Here is a 14081-nt window from a genome sequence, read left to right on the forward strand (position 1 = left end):
CTCCTCAACACCTCGCTTTTCACGCTACAGTTTTTTGGCACTTAAAAAACAAAGTTTTTTATTGTTCTAATTAAACGACCCTTATGTTTCAAGAGTTGTTTGTAAAGAACTGGGACAAAATTAAACTTTAGCGTAAAGAGTGAGGTGTTGAGGAGGAGGGAACCTGCCTCATATATGTAATAATTTTGTTCGTTTTTAAGTTTTAATGTTGCTCCTTACTTTCAGTTGGAAAACTTTCAAGTTTAGATAACGGCAGGATACCTGGCTCCACCTCCATCCCTCCCCAAAGAAATATCCTCTGGGCAATTCAATCCAGGCGAAATTTTACCCCGGACAGTTACCCTTAACATCTCCACGAATAAATTGGATCGGTAAAGAGAAAGCAAGACTTAAAAATTTTGATCGGACGATTTTGGGATAAACGTGGCGTGGGAGGGGGCCTAGTTGCCCTCCAATTTTTTGGTCACTTGAAAGGGGCACTAGTACTTTTCAAGCTGCAAACAAAGGAATCTATTTTGGAAAAGCGAATTCAAGTTTGCCAAGTTTGCTAAATTTACCCCCTGGATAATTCTACTCCTTACCCAGTGAAGCATTCTCTTCATCCCCTCCCCTTCGGTTACAATTTGGTGTAGCTGCAAACAAAGGAATATATCTAGGAAGAGCGGGTTCGATTTTGCCCAAGTTACCCCCTTGACAATTCAACTCCTTACCAAGTGAAGCATTCCCTTGACCCCCTCCCCTTAGGTTACGATTTCGTTTATCTGCAAACAAAGGAATCTATTTAGGAAGAGCGGGTTCGATTTTGCCAAAGTTAACCCCTTGACAATTCTACTCCTTACCAAGTGAAGCATTCTCTTCACCCCTCCCCTTAGGTTACAATTTTGTTTAGCTGCAAACAAAGGAATCTATTTAGGAACTGCGAATTCGATTTCGCCCAAGCCCTTCGATAATTCTACTCCTTACCAAGTGAAGCATTCCCTTCACCCCTCCCCTTAGGTTACAATTTTGTGTAGCTGCAAACAAAGGAATCTATTTAGGAAGTGCGAGTTCGATTTCGCCCAAGCCCTTCGACAATTCTACTCCTTACCAAGTGAAGCATTCTCTTCACCCCTCCCCTTAGGTTACAATTTTGTTTAGCTGCAAACAAAGGAATCTATTTAGGAAGTGCGAGTTCGATTTCGCCCAAGCCCTTCGACAATTCTACTCCTTACCAAGTAAACCATTCTCTTCACCCCTCCCCTTAGGTTACAATTTTGTTTAGCTGCAAACAAAGGAATCTATTTAGGAAGTGCGAGTTCGATTTCGCCGAAGCCCTTCGACAATTCTACTCCTTACCAAGTGAAGCATTCCCTTCACCCCTCCCCTTAGGTTACAATTTTGTGTAGCTGCAAACAAAGGAATCTATTTAGGAAGTGCGGGTTCGATTTTGCCCAAGTTACCCCTTCGACAATTCTACTCCTTAGCAAGTAAAGGATTCCCTTCACCCCTCCCCTTAGGTTACAATTTTGTGTAGCTGCAAATAAAGGAATCTATTTAGGAAGAGCGGGTTCGATTTTGCCAAAGTTAACCCCTTGACAATTCTACTCCTTACCAAGTGAAGCATTCTCTTCACCCCTCCCCTTAGGTTACAATTTTGTTTAGCTGCAAACAAAGGAATCTATTTAGGAAGTGCGGGTTCGATTTTGCCCAAGTTACCCCTTCGACAATTCTACTCCTTTCCAAGTGAAGCATTCTCTTCACTCCCTCCCCTTAGGTTACAATTTTGTGTAGCTGCAAACAAAGGAATCTATTTAGGAAGAGCGGGTTCGATTTTGCCCAAGTGTCCCCTTTGACAATTCTAGTCCTTACCAAGTGAAGCATTCTCTTCACTCCCTCCACTCAGGTTACAATTTTATGTAGATTCAAACAAAGGAATGTATTTAGGAAGAGCGGGTTCAATTTTGCCCAATTTACCCCCTTGACGATTCTACTTCTTACCAAGTGAAGCATTCTCTTCACCCCCTCCTCTTAGGTTACAATTTCGTTTAGCTGCAAACAAAGGAATCTATTTAAGAAGAGCGGGTTCGATTTTGGCCAAGTTATCCCCTTGACAATTCTACTCCTTACCAAATGAAGCATTCTCTTCACCCCCTCCCCTTAGGTTACAATTTCGTTTAGCTGCAAACAAAGGAACCTATTTAGGATGAGTGGGTTCGATTTTGCCCAAGTTACCCCCTTGACAATTCTACTCCTTGCCAAGGCAAGTATTCTCTTCATCTCCTCCCCTTAGGTTACAATTTTGTGTAGCTGCAAACAATGGAATCTATTTTGGAAGAGCTGGCCGAAGTTTGCCAACTTATGCTAGTATGAAAGCTATTGGCGATAATAAGAGACGTAACAGCAGTCTTATGAGAAACCTTCTCGCCTCCTGCTTATGCGCATGACTTTTCTCCATCAGTCATGCGCAAGAACAGTCATTTGCATGACACTGCACATGCAGACATGTGTGCAGACATTGCAACATTTCTGACACATTCGCCAATTTTTTTGCAGTCCATTGCTAACGTCGAAGCTTTCATAGACTTTGCCGAAGATGAAAATATAAGTTCAACTGCTATACAAGAAGTAGAAGAAATAGTTAAAAAACTGATTTACGAAATAAAGGTAAACTTGGAAATTCTTTTCTCTTTCTTGAACAATTTTTAGTACTAGATATATCGCTTAAAAAAAAGTCACTACCTACTATGATTAGCGTTTTTTTATATTTCTCTGCCTTCAGATATTTTGAAATAAATGTATATATTCCCTGTATTAACATTTATGAAACTGCAAATATTTCAAAATCATTTATTCTTGGGACGGGGAGGAGTTCAGCAATTTTGTTTTGTTTTGTTTGCTTACTAATTTCGGGGTTTTTCTACTTCGATTAAAATTTGACAAAAAATGTTATTTTATTCATCGGACTTATCTCTTATTCAATTTTTGACTTGATAGAGTCAGTATATTATTCATATGAATTAAGTTTGACTTGATTTGGTACGTTGAATGTGTTTGCTTTGAACGGGGTCGAGTCGCAATAACACTTATCCTAATCGTGTTAATCTTTACATTATTATGATTGTCTTCTTGATTTGATATTAATGATAGATGGCGTTCGTTTTTTGGGCTTTCGGTAGTTTTCCTTGCCAAAATCTGTTCTGTTTAAATTCCTGTTTTGGATAAGTAAACATATCTCGGAGGTAGACGGAATAGCTGCCGCAGATTTATGGTTTATAACATTCATTTCTAAACCCAAACTGTTCTTTGTGCTTAGTATATCGATTTCTTTATTACCACCCTTCTACTCCAACTTGTACATTCATTATGTACGCATAATAAAGAGAGACAGAATACAGTTCCAAACTTAATTGTCAAAACTTGTGCTTTAGTTCCATTGGTTTATTTTCGTCAGTCAATCGCATTATTCCTAATGAATGAGTGAATGAATGTATTTTCTAACCCATCAATAACACAAAGGCATAGCGATGGAGTATCAAAAAAAGAAAAGAAAGACACATTCAAAAATTGGAACAAATATATACAAAATATAAACACGAATAAACTAGACTTTTCAAAATAGACTTTTTCGCATAACGAAAAAATAATAAGGAGATACGATTATCCCCACTTTTTAAATAGCCCCACGTATTTTTTTTAATAGCCCTGAAAGTCTTGATCGTTTTTTTGCACCGGAAAATGGTAGTCTGCCAATTTTCAGGAAAAATTATAGTGTCATTATCGAGAAAAAATTTATTTTAACAATAATGAATATAGGGACAGGTTATGCAACTGTGCTCTTGGAAACATTCAATGTGATTGAAGCCGAGCAGTTTTTTCCGAATAAATCATTCACTCCACAGGTATGAGACTGGAGGGGCGGATAATTTTATTGGATAAGTACCGAGACATCACACGTGCATCTTTCGGAATTAGGTATTTAGCTCCGGCTATTTGGAATGATATCCCAGCTGGCATTAGGGAGGCTGAACACATTGGGTCATTTAAAGTAAAATTTAAAAAACATTTATTAGGCGTGGGAAGATTTTTTTTATTATTATTATTATTATCATTTTTAGCCTTTATATATATATTTGGTATTAAGGGGTAATTGAGTGAGAGTTTTTATGTATATTTGGTTTTAAAGGGTAATTGATTTTATCTCCTTCTTTATTTTTTGTTTTTTAAATAAATGGGTTGAGAATCAGAGGGCTGCAGCCGTCCAACATCAGTCTGTTTGAGCCTTCCCCCGGGCGGTTGTGTGTATGTTTAGTTTTTGTAATTAGTAGTTAATAAAGCAAGTCAAGTAATAAAAAAATGTCAAGAACATACAAAACAAACGCAAATGTTCACTTCTTATCTCGCGATTAGAATAAATGAAACCAAAAGAGTAATTAGATGATTCTACAAATTAAGAAAGAAACCGAAACCGCATATTCCTAGTCAGCATTTTTCAGTCTCATCTAAGCACTTACTCTTTTGAAGCATCTCTTCTACTCATCATTTATGTTGATCCCAATTTGAGATACATAAGTTGTATAAAAATAATCTTATTTTTTTACTATTTTAGTGTGTGCAAAAAACACTTAGTTTTTGAAAAGTTACAGTTCCTGGTATTCTCCAATTCATATTCGTCCAAAAGGAAAAATAGGAGGATCAAGCGTTCTAGGTATAGTGAAGGATTCGGTTACAAGGGCTTTAGTTTCAAAGTATCTCACATATGTTTTTTGTTTTACTTTTTCGTTTTTTGAACTGACTAAAGATTTCACTTTGTTCAATGGCTAAGTATGTAATTTTATTAAGTTCATAATTCCCTTTAGATTAATCTATGTAAAAAAAGGTTCTTCAGGGAATCTAATTCAAATTGCCAAAAACTATAAGCTCGTAAAAATATGACCAGTAACAGTGGGAAAACTAAATGGGAAAAGGCACACTTACTCCCGCCGTTTACACGTGCTAAATTAACCAAACACTTGGAAACCTAAAAATATAGGTTCTATCACTATCCTAGCTCTATGACTATCTACCTTGGTTCTACTGCCCTAACCAATGATGCATGGACGTATAATAGATAGACCTTTATGTTAACAAGTGAACTAACCTCCTTTTTATACAATCCTAATAAGGGGGGATTTTAATGAAAGGTCAGCCGGACTCAATTGGACTATCTGTCTTGGCCTTTTCTACAATTAGCCATGACTTGATACCCACAACTATTCCATTTTGACTCAAAAATCAACGGATTCGGTATTTTTAATATTCCCGCCTTTTTTAAGTCTTTCATACAAAAATAACCTCATATTCATGCCTGGCAGTTTTTTTTAAGTCGGTGAAAAATACATGAGACCTGATTAGTTTATTCATATAAATAGTAATGTTTCTAGGCCTAGGTAGATGGGGGGGGGGGCAAGCAGTTGCCCCCAAGTTTGTCTGACATCTGACGTTAAATTCGATTTATTTTATATTTTTAATCTTATCTAAAGATACTTAATTGACTAAAAAATTGCCACAATCGTAGTTTTTTTTTATATCCCTAGTTTACGAGACCTAAAATGGTTACTGTGTGTAAAGTCTTAAGCCCGTATAAAGAAGGAAACATTTTTAGTGACTGCTTTTTCTCTTTCTTTGTACTTATCCCTTTTTGCTCAACCTCTTTGAAAAACGAGAAATGGAACATCTCAAAGCCTTTGGTGAAATTTGGCTTATAACGCTGAAACAAATATTGAAACACTTCCAGTAATAGTCACCAATTATAGCATCCGTAAATAGTTATAGACACGCATAATGAAAGTAGGGAAGGTGATAGAATCGGATTATAAACTGTAAAATGAGCATAATAGGAACTTCAACCTAGTACGACTAGGGGTAGTACAGCATTATGAAGCTGAGCAATAAAAGAAGGGAAAATGCCCAAGGCCGAACTATGGTCCGAATGTATGATCCCAGGCCAAAATACCAATATCTGATTAAATTTTTGAATACCCTAATTATGATGTCCACCTTGATGGGTACATTAAGTACCATTCATTTGCTGAGAATCTGTTTTGTTTTTTTCGCCATAGTGATTCCAGTCTTTGGATTTTACGCTTATTAAGTGTAACTTAATTAATTTTATTAAGTTTTTTAAATTTATTAATTTTAATTAAGTTTATTAAGTTTACGCTTATTAAGTTTTTGAATATTGAAGTACTGGAAAACCAAGTGCAATGTGGTGACCAAGTTACGAGCATGTAAATTTATGTATTAATGAGTTTTCTGCTTCTTTTTTGGCGGCATCATTTGCACAACCTGCATATACAATATGTGTTTTGGTTTTATTCTAAATCCCCCAAACATTTCCTGAAAGTTTCATCTTAATACCATTAACCTGTAACCATTACATTATCGAACCTGCATTATCCAGCATTCTTGCATATGAACTTTTCTGAAAAATCTTGAATTTAACGGTAAATAATTTATAAGACAATAAAGTTGGACCATTTTAGGATCCGTGGATAGTTTTTTCAATGTAATTTTTAATACAAAATTGGCCTGTTGTGACGGATAAGAAAATTGTAAGATTTTAAAGTAAACAAAGTGAAGATCTTTTATTTTCAAAAGGTGTTTCAATTGTAAACTTAAATAATTTTTGTTGTTAATTAATCCGTTTTATTAGTTATTTTCCAACTAATTAGTTTAATTAATTCATCGCTACATTATTTAATTGTTTACATTGGTATTTTTGATTTGAAATACAAATTAGCTGATTGTAACGTTCTTCTTTTTATTTCTGTTCATTTGGCTTTTGGCTTTTGTGCCTGTTCTCTTAGAACTGTTCAGCCAAACCACAGGGACAGAAAAGATATGATATTTTTTTTTTTTCAAAAAATCACTATTACAGGTCCCAAAGGGCCGAATTTGAGTAATAAATTTTCTCCAACAAACTTTTGAGATCTTTACAATGATCCCTCTGTTTTTCAAATAATCCACCTATGTTCCGCCTTTTTTTTGTACTGACATTCTAACATTCAAAAAGTGTATAACGATATAAGTTTCCCATATATCGAAAACTCAAGGCTCAGAGACTTCTTGAAAATTAAAGTGTCCAAAAAAGGAAGTTTGTGATACAGAAGATAATGATTACGAATTTAACTTTGAAGATGATGTTTACAATGGCTTTTTTGCAAACAATGATGACCAAAACGCTGAAATAAAAGAGGAAACTCAAGATTAAGTTAATTCACTGGAACAGTTTTTTGACCAGGAATATCAGTCACCAATTTCTTGGCCAGTTTTTGGTCAATTTTTCAAAAAGAGCCTGAAACTCTTCAAAAATGATATCATAGCAAGACTAGCATAATTTTTAAGGGGTTTCAGGCTCTTAAAAAATTCTACAAATTATTTTTCAAAATAACCATTGGAATAAATTGCTGAGTCAAATAAATGGCTGAGATTTCAAAGAAATAATATCATCTTATATTAGACATTCAGTTTATTTTCGTTTATAATTTCCAGTCATCTCGATTATTGTAGTGATTTGTTTTTTTTTTATTTTTCGTTGATGTTTTCCAAAAGTTAAAGGACGCAAAAATTAAAAATTCAGAATAGTTTAAAAAAACACTATCGACGAGCTGCAATAAAAACCACAGGCAATGTGATGGCCAAATTATGAGCATGTAATTTTATGTATTTATGAGTACCTTGCTACGTTCTTGGTGGCACCCTTTAAATAAATTGCTGAGATTTCCAGAAATTAATATCACTAATATCACTGCAGTTGCACGTGGTTTACGTTCACGTGGCACGTGGTAAAAACCAGATTATGTGCAGTAAAAACCACGGGCAGGTCATCTGGGCGACCAGATTACGAGCATGTAATTAATTTGTTAATGAGTACCCCGGTACGTTTTGATGGCACCATTTGAATTAATTTTTCTGCATGATAATCACTTTTTGCATCTTATGTTATCAAGTCAAGACATGAAAGACAAATTGTTGATATAAAACTTGAAAAATCAACCTCTGTCTAAAACTTTCCCTTCATTTAGCTCCAGAAAAATAAAAAAAATTGTTTCCTAATTTATTAAGTCTTGATGATTAAGATGAAACGGAGATAACTTATCCCAACTAATTTACAGGGGATGCTTCTTACGTATAGGGTCAAATTACTTTTAACTAAAGAAAACACACACAAAAAAAGTTTCTTTCATCTGAAATTAAGGAACAACTTTGAAACGTAAAATGAACATGAATTATCCCATATATGGCGGCCTTGCCCCATCCTCAATACCTCGCTCTCTGCGTTAAATTTTCTCAGTACTTTTAAAAAGCTTCTTATTTTAATTGAATGACCCTTGTTTTGCAGGAATCATTCTGAAAGGATTGGAACGAAAAGTCAAACTTGTCATCTTGGGGAAAATTCCCCTATGGACAATTTCGCCCGTGAAAAATTTCCCTGACGCAGAAAAATCTCTTGAGACACCTCCAACCCCGGAGAAAGTTTTCTTTATATTTTTCCTCCAGGAAATCTCCACATACAAAATTAAGTCGCCATAGAGAAAGTAAGACAAATAAAACAAATTCCATATATGAATTCTGGTAAATTCCCCAATGTAATTTTTTCAAAATTTTCCAGGAAACTTCCCTCCTGACAGAAAATTCTCTACCTCTCCCCCCAAAACAGAAGAAGAAAAATATGTTTGTGTATTTCCAAATACTTTATGTAAACATTGGCCAAATTTCATTTGTATTTTCACCAGGGGCTGTGTGGGTTTTCTTATCCCAAGAGGCATAGTTTTTGGATTTTTCAACTATCCTGAATACATCTTTCAAAAATTGTGATTGGATGACTTTGGGAATAAAAGGGGGGCTAGTAGAACGTACAAGGGGGGCTAGTTGCCCTCCAATTTTTCTTGTCGCGTAAAAAAGACACTACAACTTTTAATTTCCGTTTGCATGATGAGGCCTCTCCCAATGTCAGACCATTGGCTCGATACCATCACCCCTTGGAATTTTTTTTTTGAAAAGACACGCATTCGTGATCTTTCTTATGGCAGATAATACAAATTCCACATTTCTGTATATAAGAGCTTGAAACCTCTACAGTAAGGCTCTCTGATATACTAAATCTAATGGTGTCATTTTCAATAAGATTGCTTAACGTTTTGGGGTGTTTCTCCCTTTTGAAAAATTGGGCAAATTTTCTCAGGCTCCTAAACTTTTGATGGGTAACATTAAACTTTATATATCTTTAATCAGCATTAAACTTCGTTCTTTTCATGTATCTATTGTTATCAAAACTCTGTTTTGGCTGCTATTGTCTTGATTGTTTACCAAAACTGTTTACAGTTTTGGTTACTATTGAGCCACTTCACTCCTTACCTACAGTGCGTTACCACGAACTATCTGAAATGTAATTTATTCTCTTCTTGTTTCAAAGACATTATGCTCTCGTTGCACACTGTTACTCCTTTCTCCTATTCATCTTTTATGTATTTTAGCAATGAGATAGATTCTGTATGCCATCATTTTTCTAATTTCTGATTCTTTTTTTATGTCCGACTTATCTTCAGAACCATCTATCAGATAATCGGAGAGGTGAGCGTTTGAGAGATGGGGTACATGTAGCGATAGTAGGTGAACCTAACGTTGGGAAAAGCAGTTTGATGAATATATTGTGTAAGTTTGTTTTTTATTCTTTCTTTTCTCTTTTTATTTTCAATTTGTATTTTTTCTGCCCTTTTTGTACATTTTTTATTATTCTGTTTCGTATTTAATTGTTTGCTATCTACCATTCTTTCACTAAGAACAAAAAAGCCGTTTATTTCTGCTAATGCTGAAAACATTTCTTAAAAAATAAAACAAAAACAAGGTGCTTAACTAGGTGCTAGACTGACACCTGACAACCTGACACCTGACAAAACAAGGTGCTAGACTGACACCAGTTGATTTGGGTTTTTTAGGTTGATTTGACAAGTTGAGTTGATTTGGGATAAACAATCTAATAGTGCTATCTGACTGAGTAAGAGTTAAATGGCCTATATATATATATATATATATATATATATATATATATATATATATATATATATATATATATATATATATGTATATATATATATATATATATATATATATATATATATATATATATATATATATATATATATATATATATATATATATATATCATGAAAAGAGAAATCACCAATGCAACAGCACAAACACAAAAAAAAAAGAGAGATAAGGAGAAAAGGAAGACTGTTTTCCTAAATTAGTGATTAATATTGATCAGCACTTGAATGAGGCCTTAACCCTACTCATCCATACAAACACATAGGTCAAACAGCATAGCCACACACAATCAACCATAAAGAATAATCCAATATTGAGTTGGATGCTTAGAATTTTGAGATGTTGATTTTGTTTAAGATAGTTGAAGGGTCCAGTAACTATGCCTCTGTGGGTGAAAGGAATGCCTCTGTCTCTGTCTCTGTGGGTGAAAGGTGAAAGCAATTTGCTCATTGATTTTATGTACAGGATTTGTCATTGGAAAAGGGACATCTTTAATCCTGGGTTTTCTAAAAGGAAAGGGTATTAAGGTGGAACTTTCAGGGAAGGGTGAGGAGAATGTTGACCTGAATCAAAATACACTTTGTGCATGCATGTTGTCAAATGGGCTTAGTATTAAGTTGGAATTTTCTGGGCATTGAGAGAGACATTTAACTAACCAAGAGGCAATGTGTGCATACTACTACTGCTATCACCACCACTATTACCACTACTATTACTTCTTTTACCAAAACTACTATGACTGCGACAACTTGTGACTATGACTGCTTGCGCCTGAGACTGCTCACGACTAAGACTGTGACTATTTATGGCTGCTTACAACTGTGAATACTTGTAACTGCAGTAACTTTTTACTTCGACTGTGAATACTTGCGATTGTGACTCCTTGTGATTGTGAATATTTACGACTGCGACTACTTGCGTTTTGTAACTTCAGTTAGTTGCGACTTCAACTTGTTCTGCGGCTGTGACAACTTATAATTGTGAGTGTTTGCTACTACGACCACTTGCGATTGCGACAACTTATGACTGCGACTTCTTACGACTGTTACTACTTATGGCAATGTCTACTTGCGATAACTTTCTACTGCGACTGCGAAGATTTTCGACTGCGACTGCTTGTGACTGCAACTCCTTACGATTACGAGTTGGGTGGCGACTAATTGCGCCTATGACTACTATTTGTTGCGACTGTGACTAGCTGTTGCTACTGCGACTACTTGCGATTGTGACTGCAACTGCTTGCAAATGGGGCTCTTTGTTACTTTGACTACGACCACTTGCGACTGTGACTGCAGCAATTTGTGATTGTGACTGCCTGCGATGACATTTTCTTGTGATCGATAGCTTGTGACTGCGACTATTTGCAACTGTGGCTTTACTTGCAACTCTGACTGTTACTACTTACAACTTCAGCTACTTAAGACACCTACTTCTTGTGATTGCGGACATTTGTGACTGCAACTGTGACTGCTTTTGGCTACGAGTTTTTGCAGTTACAACTATTGTCGACTGTGATTTTGAGTGGAAGTACTTGGGACTGTAACTGCTACTGCTTGCGACTACAAACTACTTGATACTACGACTACTTGCGATCACGATTACTGCTATTACAGCGATTGCGATTGCAACTGCTACTATTATTTCTCCTACTATGACTGCTTGTACTGCTGCTAATACAGTTACCAGTTCACTACTACAGCTGTAGAACTAAGTCAAAACAGTTTAAGTACATTCTGGTTGTTAAAATAGCACATATATGTAATATCTCAATAACAGAATAGGATATTAGTCGAAACTTTCAGGAAAGTTTTGGCGGATTTAAAATTATATCCAGAGACACTATGTGTCTCTGGATTGTCAATCAATCAATCAATTTATTAATACTAAAAGAAAAACTATTACAAAAGTAAAGCGGTTACTAAGCCCAAGAAGCTTTGCTTGTAAAGAACCACAGAGAACAAGAATAAAACACTTTTTTAAAACATATACAAAAAAAAACTCTGGAACAAGACAATGACATTTAGCAGATATTATATTTAACCGATAGAAGATTTAGAAGGAGATTTGAAATGTAGCTGAAAATGATTTTAAAAAAAGAGGAGACATGCAAATTAGGATAGAATTAAAAAAGAGAGAAAAATTATTGAACTGGAAAGACCCGACGAAATAATGCCTTTGCAGAAAGAAAAAGAGAGATATCCGAAGGGATGGAGTTCCATAATAGAATTGATTGATATACAGGAGACCTCTGAGCTGCTGTAGAGGATTGTTTTGGTAAAATGAATCGTCGAGAAGAATTACGTAAAGAAGAAAAGTACCTACCTGAGCCTGTTCTTGAGAAAAACTGCTGCAGGGTCGGTGGGAGAGTACCTAGAAAAGCAGGATGCGCTAAATAAAGAGTACTTTTACCTATAATGTGATCCAGCGGAGCTATTCCAGTAACATTATAAAGATCAGAGGAAGGGTAAAGCCGAGGGAGAAGAAAAGTAGCCTTCACTGCCCTATTTCGAGATCTTTTAAGTGAGCAGAGAAGAGATTTATTAGTATTACCCCAGACAGAGCAGCAATAAGAAAGGTAAGGATAAATAAAAGCATAATGAAGAGAAACCATAATATCAGGAGAAAGAAATTAGTTAATCCGATGCAACATTGAAGACTGGCGGAGGATTAAGGAACGGGTGAAGACTGGCGGAGGATTAAGGAACGGGTGTGAGTTATATGCGGTTTAAAAGAAAGAAAACAGTCAAGATACACACCGAGAAATTTCACCATAGTAGCTTGTGGTATAATATCGTTCCCAAAAGTCAGGGTGATTGGCTCCTGTACGTCTCTCATACGGTAAGGGGTCCTGAAGTTGACAATTGCACTCTTTTGGCTGTTAAGAGCCATGCCTTTTGACCAGCACCAATCCTTTACTTTATCAAGAAGACCTTGAGCTATAGAAGTGGCAGATGGCAGGTCCACTGCAGCAATGAAAAGGTTACTGTCATCAACAAAAAGAACAGGGTGAAAACGCGGATGAAGACCATCAACAAGATCATTAATGTAAATTAGAAACAAAAGTGGTCCAAGCACAGATCCTTGTGGGACACCTTTCAATACAGGCAAAGTAGAGGAAGAAGTACGGTTAATCAAAACATACTGAGATCTCTCTGAGAGGTTGGACCTAAACCACTCTAGTGGGACTCCATGCACTCCAAATAAAGATACTTTAGACAGAAGAGCATTGTGGTCAACCATATCAAAGGCCTTTGAAAAGTCGAGAAATAGACCCAAAACACACAAGCCCTTGTCCAGATTAACACGCACAAACTCAGTTGCATCAGAAAGTGCATGCAAGGTAGAGAATGAGGGACGAAAACTATACTCATGGTTAGTGATGAGAGAATTTCCAGCAGTCGAACTAGTACTAAATACAAATGAAGAGAGTCGACGATACACTACTTTTTCAACAACCTTTGAGATGACGGGAGATAAATCACCTTATTTATGCAAAGGTACAACAGTAAATAAATGAGGGAAAATAAAATGATTGTCAAAAGTGAGTTACTTTGGTGTCACTTTGGAACTTTTAGGCATGTTGTTGGGGATGTTTAAGTAAATAAAAAAAATTATGCGTGCATCCAAGGTTGTCCAAGGCGTATCTGTGTTATCTAAGGAACAGTCAAGTTTATTTAGTTGAAACGTCCAGGGTAGGTTGTGGGGGATGTTGGATTAAATCAAATGAATCTATGTGCATACAGGCTGTCAAAAGTACGCATCTTAAATATGTCCATTGAAGGTTCCTGTACAGGTTTATATACGTGATCTCAGGAATGCCTAAGGAATTCAAGTTCAAACAAATAGGACATATTGAGTAGGATGGTTAATTATTGTTTGTCTATACTTTGGTTTGTAACATGATGGGGTCAGAATCTCTTTGACCCTAAAATATTATGCAAGTTTTCTGTCCATTTATTTGGACAGTGTTGAACATACCCATCCATCCAAAGTTCCATTGTACAAATACTATA

General features: G+C 35.8%; 1 protein-coding gene across 5 annotated transcripts in view; it reads left to right on the forward strand.

Annotated features, from left to right (window-relative positions):
* Positions 1-14081, forward strand: part of LOC136035673 (tRNA modification GTPase GTPBP3, mitochondrial-like) — a 287196-nt gene that overhangs the window by 38824 nt on the left and 234291 nt on the right. For 2 of the 5 annotated variants that reach the window (XM_065717591.1, XM_065717593.1), the window contains exons 6-7: positions 2533-2643; positions 9567-9672. The exons of 2 other annotated variants lie outside the window; for them this stretch is intronic. In XM_065717591.1, coding sequence (XP_065573663.1) covers positions 2533-2643; positions 9567-9672 — 217 coding nt within the window. The remainder of the gene's footprint in view (positions 1-2532; positions 2644-9566; positions 9673-14081) is intronic. One more of the 5 variants, XM_065717595.1, reaches the window with a different exon arrangement.

This window comes from Artemia franciscana, chromosome 14 (assembly GCF_032884065.1).
Source record: "Artemia franciscana chromosome 14, ASM3288406v1, whole genome shotgun sequence".
In the NCBI taxonomy this organism is placed as follows: Eukaryota; Metazoa; Arthropoda; class Branchiopoda; order Anostraca; family Artemiidae; genus Artemia; species Artemia franciscana.